Here is a 24,975-nt window from a genome sequence, read left to right as displayed (position 1 = left end):
CTACCTCCCCATCAATTTTCAGCTAAATCAGTTCGACCGATCTTGAGTTATAAATAGTGTAACTAACACGACTTTCTTTTATATATAGAGATGAGAATGTTTAGATGTATGTTTGAAGGTATCTCCAGAACGACTCAACGGATCTTGATGAAATTTGACAGATGTAGAACATAGTCTGAAAGAACACATAGGCTACTAATATTTTTTTTTATTTACTCGGACGGAGTTGCGGGCGACAGCTAGTTAAAGAATAAATTCAATAATATTACTGAAATTAGTGTCCAATAATTTTATCACTATCGTCACAAAGGATTAAAACACGCAAAAAAACACGTAACGAGCGATAATAATTATCTAATCGTAATTTATCTATAATTGATGTTTTGGTTTTCTTTGCACATTTTAAAATATATTTAAATACGTCTCTTTTATAACGTGTTTACTTAATAAATATATAATTTTATATATTTAAAATGTTTTCAAATAAAAAACGTCAACTTGTAGTAAAAGTGTTACCGTATGTGCGCATTTTTAGTAAAGTATCTGCAGGACAGGTGCGTTTATTTCACAATAATTATTTCACTATTAATTTATCTCTGCTTACCCCTTTTATGTTATGTCCCCTTGTATATATTTTTATATAAATGTTTATCTATTTTGTTTATTTTTATATTTGATAGAGCAATTATTTAAAAAGGTTATAGAGTACTTAAAATTACATTAGGACCAAAAATAACTGAATAGGAACAAAATAAAAGTTACAGCGGTGTAAAGCTTGTTTATTTTTGGGTCATCAAACTTGACACGTTGAAAATAAGCGTACTCTTCTATCCGATGTGCCAACTCATATTTTTGTTGACGTATTTTTTTATTGTGATAGGTATGGCAATGGGCGATGCAACGCGGCACCAAGTTGGAGGCACACATGAAGAGCCTCAAAGACCTGGACCTCGTGCTGGAAGAACTGCTGCAATGGCTCACAGGACTCGAGAACACATTGATATGTAATTATTATATAAAACTTAAATATATAACATGCATTAAACTGAAGAGAAATATATAAGTCAAAAAAACATATAAGTCAGCCAAGAATCTTTTTAATAATTTTATTTGTTGCTATATTTTATTTAAAAAAAACAGAAATAAAATAGTAAAAGATGGGAGTGTATTATATTACTTCTTACTAATATTATAAATGCGAATGTTTGGATGGATGGATGTTTGTTTGAATTTATCTCCAGAACGACTCAACAGATCTTGATGAAATTTGGCATACATTTAGAACATAGTCTGGAAGAACACATAGGCTACTTATTATTTTTTTTAATTCCGCACGGAAGGAGTCGCGGACAACAGCTAGTATTAATATAAGCATTAAATTACAGCTATGGAATCTGAACCGCTTCCGGAGTCTATCGAACTTCTAGAAGGACTCATAGAAGACCACAAGGAACTGATGGAACACACGCAGAAGAGACAGAACGAAGTGGACAGAGTCTGCAAAGCTTACCAGGTAAATATCAATATTAGAGTACAGTCAAACCTGGATAAGCGAGAGTCAAAGAGTCTCTCTTACTTATGTTACTCTGTTATGAAAATGGTCCTTCGAGACTGGACAATAACTCTCGCTTATAGAGGTTTCTATCTTACTTGTGACTCGCCTATGAAGGTTTTCCGTCTGAACAGTATAATAACTCTCGCTGACAGAGGTTTTCTCTTACCTGTGTCTCTCATGGTCCTTCGAAACCGGACAATAACTCTCGCTTCTAGAGGTTTCTATCTTACCTTTGTCTCGCCTATGAAGGTTTTCCGTTGGAACGGGATAATAACTCTCGCTGACAGAGGTTTTCTCTTACCTCTGTCTTACATATAGAAATGGTCCTTCGAGACCGGACACTAACTCTCGCTTATAGATGTTTCTCGATTATCCTGCTTCAAAAGTTCATATTATTGTCCCTTTCATTTTCGTTAACAAGACAGAGACAACAATATGTAAAAAGTGTCGCTGCAAAAGAAACCCATCCATCCATCCATTCAGCCTTGTTACGCCCACTGCTGGGCATAGGCCTCCCCCAAAGATCGCCACGATGATCGGTCCTGTGCAACCCGCATCCAAGATACTCCCGCAACCTTGACTGACCAAGAAACCCATAGTTATGTATATTTGTTTATTAGGTGAAGAGTCAAAGTCAAGGTCGTGACGTCACACCACGCAAGGTGTCAGCCAAGAGCGCTACAAAAGGAACACCTGGGTATGTCAAGCTATTTTACACCTTATTACTAATAGAAATACGTTTGAATTTAGTTTGCTTTGATTTCTTTTTGTTTTTTTTTTAAATTCATTTGTCATTGTTATTCATTTTAGTTTTTATAGTTCGATAAATTTATCTGACCCGGTGACATAAAAGACTTTATAATAACTAATTAGCGTCTCCTTTGTCATGTCTGTCATTTTCTATGTCTAAGTAGATTTTTTCATTTATTATGACAGAATTAAGTGTGATAACCTCTTTCGTTAGGTCAGATGAGTTTGTCTGACTATATTTTTGTCTAGCTTTTCATTTATGTTCGTTTCATTTTGTTTTCGTTGACATCACGTTCATGCACGTGTCATGTGACGTCATTGCACGGTGTTGCCATGACAGGCGCGGCTCGCAGCACGACCTGCATAGAGACAGATCTGTGTCGCCAGATTATTACGGCAATAGACGATTCAGGTTGGTTATATTTTTGGAAGTCGACTTGTTTCATTTTTATTGTCTAATAGATATTTTTTTTTATATTTTTCTGTGTTGACTTTGATTTTTCTATTTACTTAAAAATAAATATTTGTTGGACAATATTATTTATTTTTTAATCACATCATTAAGCTTCTAAATGTTTGTTATTTGTAATTACAAATGTTGTCAGAGAATTTAGTCTAAAAAAAAAGAACAAATTTATTTCAACAGATAAAAAAATAAACGTCAAATTGACAGTTAAATGTTGTCATATTCTCTGTAGACATGTAACATAGCTTGTTCTCGCTCTAACACGTGTAAATGTTGCTTTCTGTCTCGTTCATGTCACGCTCGATGTTCACATTGGGGCAGGCTCAGGACACACAGTGGAAGTAGGAGAGGAAGGTTTGATGTCATTTTTTATTTTATTTTTTTTCTGTGTGATTTGTTTGTAGTTTTTATTTTTAGATTATTTTAGTTTGCACACAATGAAAATAATTTGTACAAAGCGAAGGAATTTTGAGTTTTTATTCAATATAATAAAAAAGAAATTCGTAATAAAATTATTCATTCAAATGAGAAATTTCAATGAAAAATTTTTGTGGTGTAAGTGAAAAAAAATATCGTTAATATGTCAAATATCTGAAACTACCCTACAAAACCAAATAACTTCAGTGGGTACAGAATTTGTAAAACCTATTTTAATTCAATTGACAAGATTTTTTTCGACTAATATTACGTTTGTAATTATTTATATATAAAAGTCCTTTAATTTGTCAAATTATTTTCTTTCAGTACATCAGACTTGCATCTTTTCTCTGTCTCTTTGTGTCAGAAGTTAGATTTCTTATTTGCTTGATAACGCTTATTTATCTCTCTTCTTATCGTCGCTTCCCACTGCTTTAAAACTTACAGAAAAAAACGTCTTATCATCTCTCTCATTGTCTTTGAAAAGACAGAGAAAGCAATATGATTTTGTATATAGTTTTTCGATTTGCAACTCCCATGCATGCTATAACAATTAGAACTTTAAATCAAGCTGTTTAAGATACTATTTTCCCTAACTCGGATTATTAAAAAAAACTTACGTTATGTACTTTACACGCTCTAACTTTCAATACTCCTTACTTAACTAATTTCTACGGCTAAACTAACTTTACGGTTCACTAATAATCTGGTACGGTTGACTTATAACAACGGCTCATATTCTGATACGATAGACTAATTCCAATAACTAATATGGTTTAATAATCTCAAAATAACATTTGGTACGATTTAGTTCCTTCACTAACTTTTGGGTACGGTTAATTTTGACTAACCATCGGATACGGTCAACTAATTTCAAAGCCTAACGGTACGGACTTCCTAGTTTCTTAGTTAAATGACTAACGCACCATCGCACCATGTAATTAGTATGTGTGTGGGCGCTTGTTATGACATTGTTGCGTGTGCAGTCGCGTGAGTCCCGGCCGAGAGACCCCTGATCGCAACCTGCCGCACTACGGCCCCAGATTCCCGCCTAGGGGCAGGTAAGATCTCCATACAAACACACATCCATACAAACAGTCCGTCGTACAAAACAAAAGACGTTAAACCATTCAAAAATTTCTTCTGTCCATTTAAAGTTGTACAAAAACACCACCGTCTCGCTTAAAGATAATAAGTCACTTTAATCCTCTAATGTAAGTTTAAATTAAAAATCTGGACTAAGTCTTACCACTTTGAGTGCGACAGTAACTATAAAAGGTTACTTTCGAAATAATTTTCCCAAAATATCGACTATTTCATGTATAAATACGATTAAATTAAACTAAAACATGGCGCTAGTGGGCACACCAAAATGTTAGCATAGATAATAAAGTTTGTATAAACTTGGGGTTGCCACAATAACTTTATAGTGAAATTAATTTTGTGTGAATAATTAATGTATCCATAACATGGTAAGATCTGATCTACTTCATACTTCACATTACATAAAACATAAAATCTCACCCATAAAAAACATGGAAGTGGTTTTACGCTTTTATGTCTTTCCCGCTATTTTTTCTTTTTTTTTTTTTGTTGTTTGTGGCTACTTAGCTTTTAATATCTGTTAGTATGTTTTCTAGTTGTTTGCAGATGTTTTAGCTTTGATAATGATTGCATTATATCATATTTATAAGCGTAAAATGGCATGTCTAAAAATAAGAAATGTTTTTAAGACATGATATTTAATATTTGGACTTTTAAGGGTGTTATAATTTTATTTTTTAAATATAAAAAATACACATTTTGTTGGACATGAGGTGTTTGACATGATTGTCTTTTGCAAACCAATAAAAAAGTTAATTGGTACCTATAGTTGCTAAGAGTCAATTAGCCCAATAGAGAAGTTAGACGAATGTGAAAGCGGTGATGAGAAGTGTGATAAAACTGTGCTAGAAAAATTTGGACAAATTTCCCTGACCATTTCAATGAATTGACACAGTCTGTGTTGTATTAAACAACTTAATGATCACTAAATGAGGTCATAATGTGGAAATCTACACTAAGTTTAGTTTAATTAATAAATTACGAATCTGCGACAGTAAATTTGAAATCGATCGTATCTTGGTACAGATCTCGGGGTAGGGCAATGCGCAAGCGCAGACCCTGCACCGCCAAGATAGACTTGGAGAATAACATGTTAAATTTGTACGCAGCAAGGGCCTAGAACCGGAATTCCGGTCACCGCGTGTAAAGTTGCTTTGGGACAAATGGCGTACAGTGTGGCTACTGGCCTGGGAGAGACAACGGCGGCTGCATGAACGTCTCGCACATCTGCACGAACTTCAGCGCGTATCTAACTTCAGCTGGGACGACTGGAGGAAGCGGGTATGTTGACTTGTGACGTCACCGCACTACTGATGACAATTGTTTGGCTTTAAACAAGAATGTTTTAAACTCTTAGATTATGTTTTTTAGTATAATTTAGCTGAAGTGCTTCGAATCTTACAACTAGTAGGTTCAATATGCAATTGTTGTCTAATTTCGTATATTAACGATATATATTTTGTGTACAGTTCCTCAAGTTCATGAACCACAAGAAGTCCCGACTGACGGACCTGTTCCGTAAGATGGACAAGGACAATAACGGCCTTATCCCACGCAACGAGTTCATTGATGGCATTATAAACACGAGTTAGTATAACTTACTAATATTATAAATGCGAATGTTTAGATGGATGGATGTTTGTATGAAGTTATCTCCGGAACAGCTCAACGGATATTAATGAAATTTGTCACAGATGTAGAACATAGTCTGGAAAAACACATAGGCTTATTAAGTTTTCTTTTAACATCGCGCGGACAGAGTCGTGGGTAATAGCTAGTTATCTATATAAAAGAAAGTCGTGTTAGTTACACTATTTATAACTCAAGATCGGTCGAATTGATTTAGCTGAAAATTGATGGGGAGGTAGCTTAGAACTAGGAGACGGACATAGAAACTTTTTTATCTTGTGTGCATTTTTTTGAATTCCGCGCTGACGGAGTCGCGGGTAAAAGCTAGTTTATAATAAACAATAGTTCCAGTAAAATTTAACTGAATATGTTAAAGATAAAAAATCGTTATCTTTACCGTCGATAAAGTACTAACATAAGTCAGGGTTAGGCACAGGATGTTTATAAATGCCTTGTCTATACTGACTCGCCTTTAACGTCTTGTGTATACGAAAATCCATTACGTAATTCGAAAGTTGAATAATTCATTTCTAAACAATTTAGGAAATTTAAAGTGATTTAGATCTTATTTCTTACTAATATTATAAACTAGCTGTTAACCGCGACTCAATTAGCGCGGAATAAAAAAAAACTTAAAAAGTAGCCTATGTGTTCTTCCAGATTATGTTCTACATCTGTACTAAATTACATCAAGATCTGTTGAGCTGTTCTGGAGATAAGTTCAAACAAACATCCATCCATCTAAATTAGTTTGATGAGATTATTTAGATGGATGGATGTTATTACGTATCTCCAAAAAAGCTAAATGGATCTGGCTGAAATTTGGACCTGATGTCTGGAAGACCACAAACAAGCATACTATTTTTTTTTAAATTTCGTATTGACGGAGGATGAAGTACAAACTAACAGAGTTAATGTGTGGCAGAATTCGACACATCCCGTCTTGAGATGGGCGCGGTGGCTGACCTGTTTGACAGGAATGGCGGCGGTCTCATCGACTGGGAGGAGTTTATTGCAGCTCTCAGACCTGACTGGGTAAGTTTAAATTATTACTCATATAGTCCAAGATTTCCTGGATTTTATAGAACATCATTATACTACGGATATAACGGCGGAAATAAAATTAAAGGTACACAGATTAAAGTTTACCAGCAGATTGGGGTTTAAAGCAAAAAAAAAAGTTTAGTTTGGTTTAAATTTAAAGACATTTTAAAGAAAAGAAATCTTTTGAAAAATGTAATCTTATTTTATTGAAGTTGTCAAATTCCAGTATAAATTCTAAGCATACAATTCTATATTTTAAGTAAATAGTGTTACGGTCGAAAATAGATTGCAATTTATAAAATCAAAGATTTGTTGTATCGAAAAATTATTATCTTTAACTGATAGAATGATCTTTGAAGAGATTGTGTCATAACGCGGTTATCGAAGTTAGAAGTAAGACTAAATTATAGACTAAAAAAATGTCAGTACGCAATGATATTAAAAAACTTTGTTCAGTTACTATATCTTTATATATATATAAAAGAAAGTCGTGTTAGTTACACTATTTATAACTTAAGAACGGCTGAATCGTTTTGACTGAAAAATGATGGGGAGGTAGCTTAGAACCAGGAAACGGACATAGGATAATTTTTACCCCGTTTTCTATTTTTTTATTCCGCGCGGACGGAGTCGCGGGTTAAAGCTAGTAGTATTATAAAGAATCACTTAGGATCCCAATAAAGGTCCAAGTTTACACTTTTTCTTAATTGTCTCTTGCCATTTTAAAAAAGTTCACACCAGCGAATTATTTTATATGTAACCTCGGTTTTTTTTAGAAAAAATAAGAAACAACTGTTAAATTCCACAGCCAACTCTGTTTTTTGTTTCGGTTTCAAAGATAAATAAGTTACATGTTGTTAAACAAGTGTTTAGCCAGTGTAAACTGACAGTGAAATGTGTGGTGACGCAGGTGGAGAGACGCGGGCCGCCGACGGATGCTGACAAGATCCATGATGAGGTGAAGCGGCTGGTCATGTTGTGCACCTGTCGCCAGAAGTTCCGCGTCTTCCAAGTCGGCGAAGGGAAATACCGGGTGAGTCTTGACATTTAATGTTGCCATAGTAAAAATAAAATTGTCTATTAAAAATGTACATGAATTACAATTTTGATTAATTTAATTTATAGAAAACACATCGCAAAATAGTGAGATTGTATTTTATTTTATTTTTAGGTAACAATCAAATCTGTGAATATGACTTCACTTCTATGGTTATAAATTTCTTTACTAATTTGTATTGTATGTTCTCTAAATCACAACTGTTTGAAACTCCTACTAATTGTGTATTAAATCTCCATCCATACAAGTTTGAATTGAGTTCTCAAATATGTGTGACGAGGGAACGACACAGTTGACTGAAACCGTCAAAATAATTAAAAACGGTCCATATAAAAAAAACTTGAGAGGTGAGAGGACACCCGGATGGAACGAAGTTCCTTTCGATTAATTAGTGAAGGAACCAATGTTTATTCTATGAATAAAAAACTTAAGTCTTCACAAGAAGTACATTTTATTTCTATGAATTTTCGTTATATATTGTCACGTGGTTGCCATGGTGAAGTAGCGCTCATTCGTCGTTAACATACTTACTATAGCAAAAAGTGTCGTGACAACTTTTCGTAAGAATATTTTCCGTCTAGCCCCCTTTCACAACGCGCGATAAGGAACTTCGTTCCAATAGTGACCATATTATGATGATGTCCAACAGTTCGGTGACTCACAAAAGCTCCGTCTGGTGCGTATTTTACGTTCAACTGTGATGGTACGAGTCGGAGGCGGCTGGGTCGCCCTCGATGAATTCCTAGTCAAGAATGACCCTTGCAGAGGTATATCTTATCTATATTTTATTTACTCTATGGTTATAGAGAAAGGAAAAGGAGCTGGCAACATAGAATTATCTATTTCTTTTGTGGGTATCTGTAATTTAAAGATATTTATGTCTGTTTTAATGCAGCAAACTTGGTTTTTAATGTGTTAGAATAGGCGACAGGACACCGATATCCAATGCCTTAATAAATTAAAAAAATGTCCTAGAATCTCTATGCCTAATGCTATAAAAAGTAATAATTTTAATCTGACCAGAAGTCAGATTTAAAACAAGCAAATTTTGGTAAATTTAATTATTTTTGTAGTCATGTTTTCTAATTTTCTACATGTAGTTTTCTTCACACGGATTTTTGTCAAAGATTAAAAAAATGCATAAAAACTATAATATTTAAATGTTGCCACCTTCAGTTCTTTTTCCACTGATGATTATTTAATGGTGAATTTAAAAAATCTTGTTTTGTGTGTGAGGAAAAATGAAAAAAATTTAAATAACCTAGAAAATCAATTTTTCGAGTGCTCCTTGTTAAATGAATATAATGGTATTTTTTAGTGAATGTAAAATTTTTATGAAAATAAATTTTTACAAATTAAGTGATATCACAAAATAATAAAAAAATTGGACGATTCAATTTTCCTCATCAAAATCTATTAATAATTCAAAAGAATTTTTGATTACGAAATTTATTTTTATGTGAAATTATATGAATTGAATTTATTTACATATTTAAACCTGTAATTTAGTCAAAATTAACTCACAAAAGTTTTTTTTTTTTAATTATATAAAAATTAAATTCTTAAAATTAATTTAATGATGAAAAAAAATTATTGAATATTTACAGGTTTAAATAAATTATGCCAAACTACAAAATGTTACTTTTAACAAACAAACAAACACACATAAAAATATTAAAGTGTTATAAAATATCGGAGAACTTTAAATTTGTAGTTTGGCTCAATATGTTGATTTTCTGTGTGTGAAAAATTATTTTTCACATTCAGAAACTATTAAATGATATTTATTCAAAGTGTCAATCAAAATTCGTTTCGGGTTTTATGTATGTGTTAACACCCTAACAAGGGGAAGTATTAATCGCAGGTTTTGACGGGAATAAATTCATGTTTGAATGCTTGTGTTATAACAAAAATAACCATAAAGTTCTTAATGTTTAATTACTACAGATTACATCGTTAAACACTAATACAAAAACTGGCAACATCTAATCCTTAAATCTAAAAATACTGATGCAAATGCAATTTTTCCGTTTGATTTTTATCACAGAAGTTGTTAAGTCGCAATACAAAAAGGTTACAATTTCAAATGCTTTAAGTTGCAAGTTATTCCGGCATATTTAAGAATTATAGAATATTAAAAAGTCTATTTTCTATTCTAGTAAAAAATGAGATTTCATAAAATGCATTATTATTTCTAATGCTACATGTTAGTGCCTGAATAAATAACTACAAGCCTTAATATATAAGATTAAATATGGAATTTAAAAAATATTAAGAGACCTTACATAATACTGGTATTGCTTAAAAATAGGGGCAAGAAAAGCCAAATATTAAAAAATTAAAAAAAGTTACATATTCAATCGACAGTTGTCTTTCTAATGAAAGATGTAAGCGATGAAATCTCACTGTTGTGTTCGCTCGGTAATGGACTAAACTCAATTTCCTCGCTCAAATTCTGAGTATCCGATGTACTCTCATTGACTGGCCAACGCTTATGACTTGGTGCGTACAGTACCAATAGAGCAAATATATAAATATTCCACATCCCGTACACTCCAGTGAAGAATGCTGAAGTATATTCCAGCTCAATGCTCTCATCCCACTTCCATTGGCCTTCCGCAACTTGTCCAAGTATAAATCCGATTACAGTTAATGCAGCGCACAGCAAAGTTGCCAACATTAAAAATTTGAAGCGGTATATAATCCCCTCATAGTGTAAACGTCTGACACTACACATAGTCGGTAGAGATTGGCGTTTCTGAGATATATTGATGAAAACTTGCCAAACCATGTAGCATAAAAATAAAAAGTACACTCCAGTAGATATCCCGGCAAGTATTATAAATGTCAAAGCCAGATTTGTACCAATATCAGTCACCCAGATGGAGTAAAATGGATTTCTTAGCTGGACACCTCTCTCGCACATGTCAAATATGAACAACGAGATGCAACCCATTGCAACTGCACTCAAATGTCTCCAATATTGTTTTAAAGAGCTTTGTGCCGATGCATCTTGTATTAACATGTGCTCACCAGCAAAAATGAGCCAAAATGAAAACAGTGTCGCATAAAAAACTCCTTGCTTTATATCCCCTAAAAGTAGCATGAATGGAAGATCAAAATGGAGTGTTAAATATTCAAATGGCATGTTAAGAAAGCACAATGCGATACCAAGACATAAAAGCATTTTTTCTAATAAAACGGGCTTTCTTTGTAGCATATGTATGCGATTCCAAAACCAGGTTAATATTCCAATGATACATGGGAAGAAAATAGTTTTTAATGACAACCATACTTTAGTAAAACCTCCATTTTGATTGATTACCGTGAGCCACAGATCTTGTATATGCCCTATGTTGGTATTCATACTGGGTGAATCAACTGGCAGTCGAATATTAAGTAGATAAAAATCATGGTACAATGAACCTAGTTCAAATAGTGGAATAGCCGAGCAATTGTACAAATATTCTTCAGTTTTCAAATCAATATCGCAGTCCAAATGTCGTTTTTCTACCGATTGAGTGTAAAGTTTCCACGCGTCGTCCGCATCGCCTTTGTTTTTGTACGCGAGCCGCGCGTCGATTGTTATAGTACTTCTAGGTTTTACTTCCATTTGCGAATGATACTTCAAATCGGCTTGTAAGACGCCGATTAAATTCTGTTGCCATCTGGAGAAGTCTAAAGTTCTGCTGTCGCGAGGCACCGGCATTTGGAAAGCGAAAACAACATCCGTCTCAGACAAATCTTGATGCATGTCGCCGAGATCGACCGTTTTACACGAACCTTTGCCGCGATTGTAAAACCATGTTTTCGTGTCGTTTTTCATCGTAGTCGTGTCCTTGCATACTGTACCGAGAATATTCTGGGCATTAGCAGGCGTGGGAGCGATTAGACCTCCGATGAGAAAACACGTAACTTGACATAACAAAAGAAACGTGACTAATACGGCTAGTTTTCGACCGCTTAGATTTTCTATTATCGTTCCCGTCATTTTGAGGTACACTTTTCACGTAATTTACTCAAATGTAACACTATTTCAAGACATTAAACCGGTTTCCATTGTCGTCTACCTCAAAAATGTCGACCGCACCGACGCGACTCATAAATTGATGCGATGTGTTTGACATGCGCGAGCAAAGATGTTGCCAGTAAAATACATAACGCTATATTCGACTAGCGGTAAACTTATAACGATGCTATAACTTTTCGTTTCGTTCGTTTTTATTTTTCGCGAATTTTAATTTAAATTATAAACGAAAACGAAAGCGGATCCACATAAATATCACGGTAGTATTCCATGGCTACTTCACAATTATCACGAAACATTTGTAAAAGTTAAAACGCTAATAGCAACAGAGTGCAGCTAATTACAGTAAGCATCAAAATTTTTTTCGACAAATTTGACGTTGCTACTAATTTACTAATTCGTATTCGCTTGACCCAATCCGATTCCCATTTCCATTATTTTTATTTTGGTTCATTGTTTATTGATTTAATTCCTTCCTTAACAATCCTTTAATGAGTAGTATCGTTAGTGCTACCGCTACCTGATCCGAGCAAGCCGGAGCAGCATGAAGCTTGTTGTCCGCTCGGTAAGACTACACGACGCGTTTCCAGAACCTTCCTTTAAAAAATATAAATAAATGTTTTTTAGTAAATGATGTTCATTAATCAATGGAAATTTGTTTATTTAAAGGTCGGTTCAAATGCGATCCGTAGTACCATTGTGTGGCCTAAATATAATTTTGCAATGTTTTAATAATTTGCTACATTTTTTTAATGTGCTTATGTAGCATTTAAAATAAGCTAGTAAAGCACGTTAATATTTGCTAATTATTAATACTTGGATTTAAAAATAATTTATAAATTCGAATATTTTGTACAAATAACTTTTTTAGAGGATATTTTTCGCTATTATTTATTATTACAGCATGAAAATGGTATTTGGTTGCATTTAGCATTTTTGTAATATTTTTTTGTAAAGTAGATACTAATTTAAAAAATAAAACAAGTGCAAGTCATTAATGCCATCATGTAAATACTCATAATAAACATTTAAAAACTAGAAAAAGATCGTAATCGTATAAATTTTATATACATATAAATAACTTGACATTATTTAAAAAAAGTATTTTCTTATAAATATTAAAAGATCTTGCTCTTGGTTTGTTATAATCGGTGAAAGACTGAACTAATGGTATTTTATAACTCCTATTCCTAACTGCACATTGTTATATAAAACCGATTTTTTTTTATGTGTTGTTTTGTTTGATTTTTTCTGATTTTGTTTGTTATTTTTTTCCCTCCCTTTTACCTTACTACCATTGCACGAATCCTTGTTTTTTACACTGTCGTGTTATTTTTTACTTTCCCTTTACCGAATGGTTTTCGTTGTGTCCGTGCCCATCCCCGTCCTTACCCTGTTTGCATCCCACGCACTGGACGCCGCCCGCATGCAGCTAAGGGACGCACGAACATCGAACTGCGAGAACAGTTCATTCTGGCGGATGGCGTGTCTCAGAGCATGGCAGCGTTCCGCCCTCGTACGCCACGTTCTAACACAAACACGCCACCCTCCACGGGACCAATCACCAAGGTAAGTAGCTAACGATTGCTACGACTATTTTTTTAAGTTTCCTTTCTACAGGTTAGAAAATAGCTGTAATTTCGCACACAAAATTTTGCACAGTAGTTGAATAGAGGGAGCAATCGGTTTGGGACTTATTTTGTTTTTGCTTTATTTTGTTGCCCTTTGTACATGGATTTCCACATCCATTTGCAAGAGGCATTTCCGTGCAGCGCAGCATGTGTTCAGCTGGTAGCGTTTGGTCTATTGCATTGGTGTGCTCAAGGCTATATTGAAGCTCGTGTAGTGTTTGGTGTTGTTTGTTAGTGTACCTATTCTTTGGAATCACCGCATTGGAGAGGTGGCACGGCAACGCCTATGGACTACACGGTAAATATTTCGTTAATCCTTCCCGCTCGATCCCTTCATATCCTGTTCGCCAAATGATTCGCGTTCGTGAAGCGTGTTAAATAATCGGCACCCCGTCGTAACATCGTAAACTGCGCGTTGCGTTTAAACGATTGGCACTATGAAAGAATTTGTATTGTATGGGTGTTTCCCTTGCTATCCTTAATGAAAGTCCCGGTTTTGTATTGGTGCGTTTAGCTGAAGAATTTATGGAGCAGCTGAGGCCTATTTTTGAGGCTCTAAGGCAACGGGAAGAGCTTCCGTGTTCGTACCCGCTGCACGTGGGCTCGACGCATGGCACAAAGCAAGCTTTCATTTACGGACACTCAAGATCTCAAGGTTCCACGACGCCGGGCTCGCACCACTATTCTCACCATCACGGATACCAGCCTTCTCCTGGATATTGGGTAACGCTACTTAGGCAGTGTGAAAGTGCCGCGATTGTTGCACCTCTTTTCAATTTTCAGTTTTGTTATTCGATTCTCGTTTTTTTGTTTGATAATGTGAATTGTTGTCACTGTGTTAGAAATCGTTATTCAGTTTGGTGAATAACTTATTCTAGTTTCGCATGCATGATGTAAATTAGTATTTGAAGGAATCACACAAATTATCACCGATATTTAGTGTAAACATACTAAATTGCTTATAGAATTCTCAAAAATCAATTGGAAGAGAAAACAAGTTAAAGAAAAGAACATTGCTCAATCAGGATCTAAAACTTTAACTAAATAATTCTTATTTTTTTAACTTCAACAAAATTTTTGGAACACCTAAACAAAGAATGAAAATGTGCAGGTGAGGGAGCGCACAGTCCGCTCTGTGCCGATGTCTGGCACGGGGGCCACAGGCCGCGCCTCGCGCTCCTCGCTCAGCGCCGGCACGCCGGACTCGCTCAGTGACAACGAGACTGCGGGCGGACTCACTTCTAGATATAGGAAACCTAGTGTGCCCAGGTAATGAACATACTTTAGACATTAAAACCTTATAACTTGTATCACTAATTCGAAAAATTCTTTCATTTTTTTACTATTTTTTCTATGTTTTCTTTTACTTAGGTCAACATTAACTCCTGGTGGATCAAGACCCGGTTCCAGACCAGGCTCAAGGGCAGGATCTAAACCACCATCTAGGCACGGGTCAAATCTTTCCTTAGATAGTACCGGTATGTCATTCTTTTCAATAGAATCCTTCCTTGATTATCAATTGATTCTTCTGGTCACTAATCAAAATTATCTATTTTAGACGACGTGTTGACGCCATCTCGCATTCCGATGCGTAAAGTGACGAATACGAGAACATCGATAGCTCGAGCTGCAGCTACTGCCAGTAAGCTTGGTGCTACCACACCCAACGGAGGCTCACGGCCCAGGACACCAACTGGACTTCTAACTCCGGCTAGTGGAAGGTACGTTTCACCACGAAATGTTATTATAAACTGACTAGGGAATAACTACTAAGGACTAAGGAAACTTTAATATTTTCAACTGTAATATAGATTTATACTTTTATAATAGGACTAAAATGTTTTATAATTCCAATTCCCCCATAATGGGACAGGTTTACAAGTGGAGGGATATACCGCACTTCGAGCATACCGACACTGTCCCCGGTGCCAGCGCTCGTGAGGTACACACTGATTGGAGTTTGCTCGTGCCTTGTTTGTAAAAGGGTTTTGTAGTGATCGCAATTAGTTACTTCACAACTGTTATACTAAATCTGGTTAATAACCTACTTTTCACGATTTTGTAAGCATAGAAATTTCAAATTGCGATCAACATTATATGGGATACACGGAGTTGAAATGGCACGTTTTGCTTATGGGGTTTATCTATGTAGTGAAGTCAATAGCGGCGTATGTCGTCATCGCAGGGACTTGCTGGACGCTGTTACCGTTGGAAGTCATATGTCCGGTGGTGGGATTTCAATTTCGTACAAATCTGTATTGTCTAGATCCAGACAAAGCACGTTAAAGTAGTTCAATGAACATATAACACAGCTTTACATCGTTTTAAGCCTGATAACTAATCTAACAAAATTATTATTAATGCGAAAAGGTGCAATTTAGTATTTGTGATATTAAATAATTGTATTTTTCCTTCCCGCATGCAATACGAAAATGGATTAAAAAAACAGTTCGACACATTCCCAGCCGTCTTCGGTGGCGTCTGAACATCCCAAGTCTTTATCACACAATCATCCAGCATTCCAAACCCAAGGCTCCACAAAGATTCCGGTTTATATCGGTCACCGATCCCAAAGGTCACCCTCCGTCGACCGAAGTTTAAAAATTTCACGTAAATCTCACTCGAGAGAGATTTCTCTAGAACCCAGTCCAACATCCTATGATCCTTCGCGGAAATCCGACCCGAGAAGTCCAGAAGACGATTCCTCGCTATTCAGCATATCTGGAATGACGAGCGACAATGAATGCGATAGTAACATGAGCGAGTCGAGTGGTGAGGCGCCAAAGCCAACTCAACGCGTCAGCAAAGGGTACATTCCTCTACAATGTTAGCTATGGTTTTGCCCGATTGTTTTTATTGATGCTGTTTGAAGTTTGATTCTTTTGGTTGTATTCACAGCATCGCCATTCATAGTTACATGAGCCTCGTCACACTTTACAATCTCTCGCGAATGCTCCTCGGCTATCATTTGCTTGTCACTGTCACATTATTCATTAAAGTTTACGTCTAAAATCAACACATGCACTACATCCAACATTAAGAACTGTCTTACATTATTTGCTACCTGAATGTCATAATAAGGCCATAATATATATTTCCCAATAATAACTTGACTAATTTACTTTCTATATCTAGCTTTGTATGTGCACTTTAGTCCATGCTTTCCCTAACGCTAACACTATGTGCTATGTGTGTTATGTTTTGGACGATTCTGTTATTTCTTATCGTTAAAAGCGAATAATAAAAATAAGGCTTACTTCTTAATAATAGCTTAAATTAATGTGCAGTCACAATATCTTATTTCTTCGCTTTATTATATTTTAATGTCTTTCTCTGTCTATATTGCTGTCTCACGTGCACTGTTTGTATGTTTGCATTGTATTTGATAAATTAATATTTGTACTGCTTTTTCTAAAATTAATGTATCAATATTTTACCTTTACTGAATAAAAATCGAATAAAATCAACCATAAATCACGTTTATTCTCAAAGACAGTAGCATGTGGGGCCGCAAGTATATATAAAATAAATAATAATATATTATGTTACTAAATTTCTATACGTTGCACACTAACATCGTCGTAGGAGCGGCTCGTTTGCCTTCGCCGAAGGACAAACGCCCGGCCGAAGTCGTATACCGATTCTAAAGGACCAGCACACTAACAGTAACCTTACTAGGTAATTTAAATCTTTCCTATCCTTTCTTTTACATGTAGATGACAGTTTTTGGTGATTTTTTTTTTCATGTTTAGGTAAAATATTGAATGGGTTTCTTTGGGATGCATGTTAATTTTGTGATGTCATGAGTATAGTTGTGATATTGAACGTATAGGCAAAGGACGCCATCGGGCAGCAGTACGCCAGTGCGTCCCGGACAGCAGACCGCGACCACGCGACTACTCAGAAAGAAGTCAGACGCGTCAGATAGCGGAGCTCCTACTACGCCTCTGACACGACGCGGAACTCCGGCAAATCGAACTACGGAAAAACGCGAACCATTCCGATTGTAAACGAATTTTGACTCGATTAATCGACAAAATTGGGAAGTAATTTCGCGATTTTGTCGCTTATCGATATTATATAGTATAAAGACAGACACTTTGATATTAAATTAATATTTTTCAAATTATTATTTGCATTTTTAAACAATATATTAGCTAAATATAAAATTTGCATATTAAAAAACTAGAAAACCTACAAAAATAAAATATCAAAGAGTCTGTCTTAGTACATAATTAAGTGCCGATATGTCTATTGGAATATACTAACATAATTAACCTGTTCGCGAATGAAGCCAAGCTTTTAAAGGATTTGCGAATCTGGCTTTTAATTAGGGTCAACGATGATAGTGAACATAAAGTCTGCACTCGTTGCCTTGTATACTGCTTTTCTACAATACATGCAAGTTACGTTTGACTACTTATTTTTATTGCCAGTATTTATGTAGAAATCCAAAACGACATATTTTCTTTGGTAAATTGCCTTGTGAATACGTTTTTTCTTATTTATTGTCGATGTTGCCATAATTATTAGTGTATGTTAAATACGTATAGAGTCTCTCTGAGGTCGCAGGAATGAGAGTTGAAAAGAATTCTTTGTATTTATTTCTTTAGGGACCATTTTGTTTACGGAATATTGACTATTTGATCATCGTCGATGGTTTTCCTTCCCGAAGACGATGCGGTAGTTTCGCCAGACTACTGCGTCGTTACAGGCTAAGAAATCAATCGTCGATGTTCCTTTAAGGTGATAAATAAGTGATATTGATTCATTTTTGTGCACAATCATGGTTCTTTTGTCGTTTTTTTTTGTGTTCAAATGAATGCTTTTTAATTTGACAATTGTCATTTTAGATATATATTATACTTTCGTATGTGATTTATTTATACTACGATTTCTGCACAATGTTTTTTGTATGTGAGTAGGTGATAAATATAGAAGCTAGAAGATCTAGGTGTGTTCCGGACTGTCGCCAGAGTCACGAACCACACTGATATCTGTCTGCTTCTAAGCAAAAAAATTCCATAGCGGACTTTAATTTTAAGTGAAATAACTAAAGTACACTTGTCGAAAAGAAAAGACATTTCCTTAATAAAGCTTAGAATACTTTTGATATATAAAATAAAGAACGCTTAAAATGTAACCTTCATTCATTTATAAATGTTAACCAACACTCACATTTATTTGTTAATTTAATTATAAATCTGACTTTACGATTAAAATCTTATTATTATTAGTAACTATTGTAAAACTATTAATCTGGTCATTTTTATTTAAATCATTGTTGTATTTGTTGAATGTAAAATCGAAGCAAATTTACTGAGCTTGCAATATTTTTTTTGTATAAAATAATGATTCTTAAGAGCAACAGTTTTAAAAATCTCATTATTGATTTCAGAATAAACAAATAACAATTATTTATGTTGTTTAATTTCTTTTCCTAAATTTTGGCCTTTTTTTTGTTATCTGATATGGGAGCAAACGATACCTGAACGTTAAGAAATCTCCGACGCCCACGAACATCGGCAACACAAACGACAAATTTTTTTTCTAATCTTTGAAATTTATTGCCTCAGTTTTAGATCTATTATTTTAATAGTAAAAGTGGACTAGTAGAAGATTCAACAGTGGGTAACCGCAGTCTGAACTAAATGGATGGATTTTTTAATTGTGGGGTGAAAATTTTTTTCTTTCTTTTCGCTTTCACGAGCAAATGTATTTAGCCAGAGAGATAAACATTCAAATTATTGTAATGGAAGGGGAGGAGAAAAGGTGATTTTTGGATTTTTTCGAGCGTGGCAGTTAAACATAAGTGGGGAACCTTGCATCTAAAGTACTCCTACAAATGACATGCTCCATATAGAGCCGCGCTTTTAGGGTAGCCGGTCAGTAAGTAAAAAGAATCCTTTGTTATAAAAACTGAAGCCTGTCTGATTGAAGTAGGATGAATTAATTGCATTAAAGGCTACAACAATTTCGAGATGGCATTTTTACTCATGAAAAATTGTGACTCTGTATTTCCTTATGTACCATGCAAATTGATAGATATTTGAAAAGTAGACTTATCTATATGCAAATTAACTCACCTGTATAAAACTGACGCGCTTGGTCATTTTAACAACAGATTAGCCTAGCCTGGAATTTTAACAATATTTTAACAATAGTCCTCCCATACCCTTTAAACCCGCAACAACTAAAATTATGTTTTACCCAGCGACTCGCACGAAATTCCAAGATTTCACGATGTATGATTTCCGCTATACTCTTTTAATGTTATAAACAAAAGCAGTTACGGAATAACGGTTACTTTAACGTTACTGCTAAAAATCATTTCGCGTTATTTTTCGTATTGCAACACTAAATTTCCGTGACAAGTAAAAAAGCAAAATATTTTAGGCATTTGACAGTGACAATTCGGAACTTTTAAAAAAACAACTAAAGACGAAAACGATAATATTTTCTTTGCACCGATTTACTTGTATTTTATACATAAAGTTCATAAAAAACTAAAAAGTAAGTAATAAAATGGTTGGCATTAATATGAATGGCCCATCACGAGAACGAGTAATGAAACTTATTGAAGAGAAAGATAGAATCGAAAGAGAAATTCAGGAACAATCAGCTATCCTTTTGACGAATAATGTTGGTATGCACGATTCTCTGGTGGACAGTGATGGATATCCGCGTAACGACATTGATGTGTACAAAGTGAGACACGCACGGCATCAAATCATATGTAAGTCTAAATCTTGCAAATGACTAAGCAACTTTTGTACCCAGGCCATATTCTTTTTATTGTCTGGACAAAGCCGCAATGCGTTTATAGACACTTTTGCTGTAACTGTGTAAATAGTACCCAGTTGAATATTAATAAATAAAAATAATAATTTGTGGTGCATCATCAGACAAACAGTAGTTTTGGACTGCAGTGACACTTGTACTAAATTTGTATGTTGAATAGTGGTAGAGCCCGCAACAATCATATCTGTTGGTTGCACAAACAGGCCGGCTTAACAACTACACAGGAAACTCTTGAAATGGTAGATGTGGCTAATGGGATCACTTTCAAACCAAAAAGACACTTTAGGACTGATAAGGAAACTATTTATTCCAACTTAAACATTTTGAGTATAATTTTGATGATACAAGATCATTATGAAATATGTATATAAAGGTTAAACAGTTATTTCAGATAACTAGACATGTTCCTTCTTAAAGTATTTTAACAGAATTAATATATTGTGACATAATTCAATCTAACCAAAATAAAACTGATATTCCTAATTTAAAGTAATTTAAATACAGTCAAAATTTGTTATAACGACATCGAAGGGACTACTCATATTGAGTCGTAAAAACCGATAGTTGTAACAACCGGTGACAGGTATTAATAGGAAAGATATGTAATAACATTCAGCCAGGACCTTTGATTTTGGTCAATTTAACCGGTATGTTGTTCTAAACGATGTCGCTATAAACGGTTTTGACTGTATACTACATAAAAAACCAAGTAGGTCAGAATTATCAAAAGAGTATGTATATTCTGAGATTACCAATCAACAAAGACAGGCATCAAATGGAAGCAATTAGGCTTCTTGTCTGATTACTGTTTGTGCGGAGGCCTAATTTTAGTCCACAATTAGAAGGGGAAGTGGCTTTAGTGGAGGATGAGACACTCTGGTGGCCACTTGCTTGTTTGGCACCTTACAATATGAAAAAAGTCTCTTGATTTGTCAGAGATTCATAGGGTATTATTTACACAGCAATGGAATTCTAGGCTAAGATATGGTAGCCATTTTTACAATTTCTAATTGTAAGTTGCGTTGTAAAAAGAGAATAGAACTGTGCTATTCTATTTTTAAACATAGTATAATTTTTAGGTTTACAAAATGATCACAAGGCAATTATGAAGAAGATAGAAGAGGGTCTATTTGAAGTGCATTCCGAGTTTCGCGGCTCAAGTAACACTGGTACTTCACAGCAAGCTACCTCTGCGCCGTACACTAATGGACATGCCATGAACAATGTTAGCAGACCTGTGTCTGAAGATCGGTGTTTTGCTATTGTTGGATTTGTCCATGATGGTTCTCCCGCTGATCTTGCGGTGAGTACTTATTTGACTAGGACTTAGAAAAATCTTCTCTTTTAAGTCATACATTATAATATATTTTTTTTTTTTTTTTTTTTGTTTTAGGGTTTATTACAAAATGACAAAATCCTTCAGTTTGGATCAATCAACCATTGTAACTTCTCCGATGTCACACAAGTGCATCAGATTGTGTCACATTCCGTGGGTCAGAGGATAGAGGTCAGGGTAAAGAGGGACCAGAATGTCATATCCCTCACTGTGGTGCCAAGACCTTGGGCACACCCAGGTCTTCTTGGCTGCCAGATCAGACGGTATATGGAGACATAAGTTTTATTAACTCAGAATTGCTACCACATTGTGTTACGCAATATTTATTTACAGGAATATGATGGAGATCTGAAAAGTCATTTCTGTAATATTCAGTTTGTTTTTTTTTAAGTTGAAATGTTAATAAAATTAAAGTTAATTATTGCAATCAACTGTTTCATTTATACTTTTAGAAATGTTTTAATAAAGATATTGATTTAAAATTTAAAAATAAATTTTATGGTTAATAACCATTGCCTTTGATTTCTTCTCATTTGAGTGCCTCTCTATAATCTCTGCCACATCCACCTTTTCAAATGTCATTTCAGGAACATTTATTTCAGACTGTACGTCATCTTTGTGAATGACTTCCTCGTCTGGATATGTATATTTCATGGTACAGTCAAAGTAGACCTTGTCATCCACCAGTCGGTAGTCAGGTTTAGTTATGGTACCCCGAACACAGTCATGGTAGTGGCAGACAATTTTCTCCTGCTCATAAGTTTCACATGATCCTGAAATACATAATTAAAAAGATTTTGTCACTTTTGTTACCTAAGTGATTTCAAAAAATAGTCTCAAATCATAGATTCCCTTTCCCAGTTCTTTCTTATTGAATAGAAAACTATAAATAGATAGAGCTGATGGTAGAAATACTAAAAAAAAATGTTGCCACTTTCAAACATCTTGGCGGTTCGGAATTTGCAAAAGTTGCTGCGCAGAACATAATTTTAGATGCGACAGATGGTCGCGGATGAATGCGCAAGCAAGCCCGTGGCTTCATCACCATGTTAAGGAGGAACAGAAGGGTTAATGGGGTATCCTCCCTATCGGGGAGAGAATCCCACATCACTACCGTGTCCCCCGCCCGGGGCACTGTATGCCTAAGGCAATCACCTGTAAAAAAAGTGTGACAGACGTCAAGAGATGGTTTCGGGAAGGGAAGTGAGCAGCGCGCAGTACCTAATCACCAAAAAACAGGGGTAATATTTACCAGGTCTCTGTACACGTACAGTAAGCACGGCGCGCTCTGGGGCCATGTTTTTGAAGTGCACAAGGTAGCAAGCCAGCATTGTGCCCGTGCGTCCCCGGCCATGGCGGCAATGCACACCAATAACCTGCATCAAAATACATCCTTTTCAATAACTCAATATATAAAGTTAAATTATATCTACTTTACGTGCCACTGCAGCAGCGGCAGAAATGGACTTGTATGGACATGATAAATATTAATGAGTTTTTATTTCGAATTTTCACATAAAAATTTTAGCAATTTCGATGTCAAACTCTAATTTTTGTATATGAAATCACGTATACGGCATTTGCATTGCCGTGCAGGTGAAGGAACAGTGAAGGTAGTTAGAACACAAACTTTCAACAAATACTTAACTCTCAAGATGATTTTTTTTACATTTAAATTCTAATAAAGAGTATTTTATCATATAATCGCTTAATAAAAGCATAAATAAATCAATTCTCTCCATTATCTGTTTTTTTTTATAGTGTTATTCCGATAAATCTATTTTTGTTCCTTAACGGTATACAGAGATTTAGGTGAAAAATAGATTAAAGTATTTTCGTACCTCTCCATTTATTTCCGCTCTTTCACAAATTTCAATAAATTTAATAATTTGCTTCAAAGTAGGTGCCCCAAATTCTTTGATACCGATCTCCGTCCATTTCAATTTTCTGTCAAAATCGTAAATTGGCGGCAACTTTTCTGGTGACAGAGTAATCAAATGATTGATGCCAGAGTCAACTAGGTAATTCAAATTCTCTATGGTTTGCGGCCAGCCCATAGCCGCAACTTTTCCTTTCACAAACCACGAAAAATTATAAGGTGGATATGATTCACATTCTTTCTTCTCTTCTACGGGCTTCTCTTCTTTTATTTCTTCCGTCTTTTCTTTAATAGCAGCATCAGCATATTTGTAAAATAGTTTGGCAAGTTTTACATTCGTCCTTTTTGTTACGGTGCTCATCATTACCTTAATTGAAGGGAATAAAGTTAAACAAAATGACCAGAGAAATAAAACAGAACTAAAACGTATTATTTTTTAGCTAATAAACATAAAAAATTCTAAGACATTACATTTCAAAATACACAATAATCTATAATATTAAAACATCGCAAAAGTACCATTTTAAAACAATTAGTATTCCATATTTTAATTTAAAAAAATGATTTTTCAATTAACAAATTATTACATCTCTGCAGCGTTTTAGTAAGAAATAAACTTAATGTCGCTCCAAACTTACCTTAAAAATTGTTAATCCACAACTAAAATGTGATAAATTAACTCAGAGCATGATATTGTCTAATGCTATTTGATGTTAAAATAAACAGAAAACCATAGACACGCTAAAAACACAGGCGCAAAATTAACAGCGTTATTTTCGTTGCCACCTAGGTCGCCATCTCTCCGTTGACGTCACGCTCTAGTCTGGAACTCTGCCAGGAGCAAGAAGTATTGGCAAAGGCAATTGGCATAGACAGATTTGTGTCACATGCTTTCACCTATGTTGTGTCAAGTACAATGTGCTGATTGATCTGTAATTGGTACTTATGATTAATACTTATTACCACTAGCATATTTTAATTTTTTATTTATTACTACGGTGTTGATAGAGCTGTAGTACTCATGGCGGTAATGTGCAATATGTTAATTAGTCTATGAGTACGCAAAAACATAAATAGACGTACCTACAATCTAAAATTGAACTTGTAACAGGAAGGCGTAAATCTAAAGCAAAATTGAGTTCTATTCAAGAAATTGTAAACATGAAAATCGTACAGCGTATTAGGTATGTGATTGTGTAGCTTCATGAATGAACATCTCGGTAATATTTTACATATTTTGATAGAAAATTTCGACATTTATAAATCTAAAAAAAGTAAG

General features: G+C 34.8%; 4 protein-coding genes across 4 annotated transcripts in view; 2 read left to right on the top strand and 2 right to left on the bottom strand.

Annotated features, from left to right (window-relative positions):
• LOC106711916 overlaps positions 1–17,798 on the top strand; it is a 149,167-nt gene extending 131,369 nt beyond the window's left edge. Inside the window, exons 93-111 of the mRNA XM_045684582.1 lie at positions 881–1,004; positions 1,386–1,513; positions 2,176–2,252; positions 2,646–2,717; positions 3,093–3,125; positions 4,175–4,249; positions 5,402–5,573; positions 5,762–5,879; positions 6,847–6,956; positions 7,876–7,998; positions 8,672–8,789; positions 13,482–13,618; positions 14,792–14,949; positions 15,052–15,158; positions 15,239–15,401; positions 15,554–15,622; positions 16,130–16,489; positions 17,266–17,358; positions 17,513–17,798. Of these exons, the coding sequence (XP_045540538.1) occupies positions 881–1,004; positions 1,386–1,513; positions 2,176–2,252; positions 2,646–2,717; positions 3,093–3,125; positions 4,175–4,249; positions 5,402–5,573; positions 5,762–5,879; positions 6,847–6,956; positions 7,876–7,998; positions 8,672–8,789; positions 13,482–13,618; positions 14,792–14,949; positions 15,052–15,158; positions 15,239–15,401; positions 15,554–15,622; positions 16,130–16,489; positions 17,266–17,358; positions 17,513–17,690 (2,415 nt within the window). The 3' untranslated portion in view covers positions 17,691–17,798. The remainder of the gene's footprint in view (positions 1–880; positions 1,005–1,385; positions 1,514–2,175; positions 2,253–2,645; positions 2,718–3,092; positions 3,126–4,174; positions 4,250–5,401; positions 5,574–5,761; positions 5,880–6,846; positions 6,957–7,875; positions 7,999–8,671; positions 8,790–13,481; positions 13,619–14,791; positions 14,950–15,051; positions 15,159–15,238; positions 15,402–15,553; positions 15,623–16,129; positions 16,490–17,265; positions 17,359–17,512) is intronic.
• On the bottom strand, positions 10,240–12,771 carry LOC106711917 (protein wntless). The gene has a single exon (XM_014504337.2). It carries the CDS (start codon positions 12,011–12,013, stop codon positions 10,379–10,381), a length of 1,635 nt encoding a protein of 544 aa, XP_014359823.2. The 5' UTR covers positions 12,014–12,771; the 3' UTR covers positions 10,240–10,378.
• Positions 17,799–20,147: 2,349 nt separating the features above from the next.
• LOC106711923 (26S proteasome non-ATPase regulatory subunit 9) lies at positions 20,148–22,217 on the top strand. The gene is made up of 3 exons (XM_014504342.2): positions 20,148–20,416; positions 21,561–21,784; positions 21,875–22,217. Exons 1-3 carry the CDS (start codon positions 20,206–20,208, stop codon positions 22,094–22,096), a joined length of 657 nt encoding a protein of 218 aa, XP_014359828.2. The 5' UTR covers positions 20,148–20,205; the 3' UTR covers positions 22,097–22,217.
• Positions 22,218–22,288: 71 nt separating this feature from the next.
• Positions 22,289–24,908, bottom strand: LOC106711925 (dual specificity protein phosphatase 23). The gene is made up of 4 exons (XM_045684556.1): positions 24,335–24,908; positions 23,659–24,063; positions 23,070–23,193; positions 22,289–22,590 (listed from the first exon to the last, which is right to left on the bottom strand). The coding sequence occupies exons 2-4, from the start codon at positions 24,058–24,060 to the stop codon at positions 22,301–22,303; spliced, it is 816 nt and encodes a 271-aa protein (XP_045540512.1). The 5' UTR covers positions 24,061–24,063; positions 24,335–24,908; the 3' UTR covers positions 22,289–22,300.
• Positions 24,909–24,975: the final 67 nt, after the last annotated feature.

The sequence above is a fragment of the Papilio machaon genome, chromosome 26 (genome assembly GCF_912999745.1).
Source record: "Papilio machaon chromosome 26, ilPapMach1.1, whole genome shotgun sequence".
Lineage (NCBI taxonomy): Eukaryota > Metazoa > Arthropoda > Insecta > Lepidoptera > Papilionidae > Papilio > Papilio machaon.
This window is presented reverse-complemented; position numbering and strand designations above follow the sequence as displayed.

Coding starts and splice junctions, on each gene's coding strand:
- LOC106711925 (XM_045684556.1), bottom strand. CDS start 24,060: ATGATGAGCACCGTAACAAAAAGGACGAATGTAAAACTTGCCAAACTA. Junction 23,194..23,658: donor GAGCGGAAATAAATGGAGAG/GTACGAAAATAC, acceptor ATTTTGATGCAG/GTTATTGGTGTGCATTGCCG. Junction 22,591..23,069: donor TGTACGTGTACAGAGACCTG/GTAAATATTACC, acceptor TATGTATTTCAG/GATCATGTGAAACTTATGAG.
- LOC106711917 (XM_014504337.2), bottom strand. CDS start 12,013: ATGACGGGAACGATAATAGAAAATCTAAGCGGTCGAAAACTAGCCGTA.
- LOC106711923 (XM_014504342.2), top strand. CDS start 20,206: ATGGTTGGCATTAATATGAATGGCCCATCACGAGAACGAGTAATGAAA. Junction 20,417..21,560: donor CGCACGGCATCAAATCATAT/GTAAGTCTAAAT, acceptor TATAATTTTTAG/GTTTACAAAATGATCACAAG. Junction 21,785..21,874: donor GTTCTCCCGCTGATCTTGCG/GTGAGTACTTAT, acceptor TTTTTGTTTTAG/GGTTTATTACAAAATGACAA.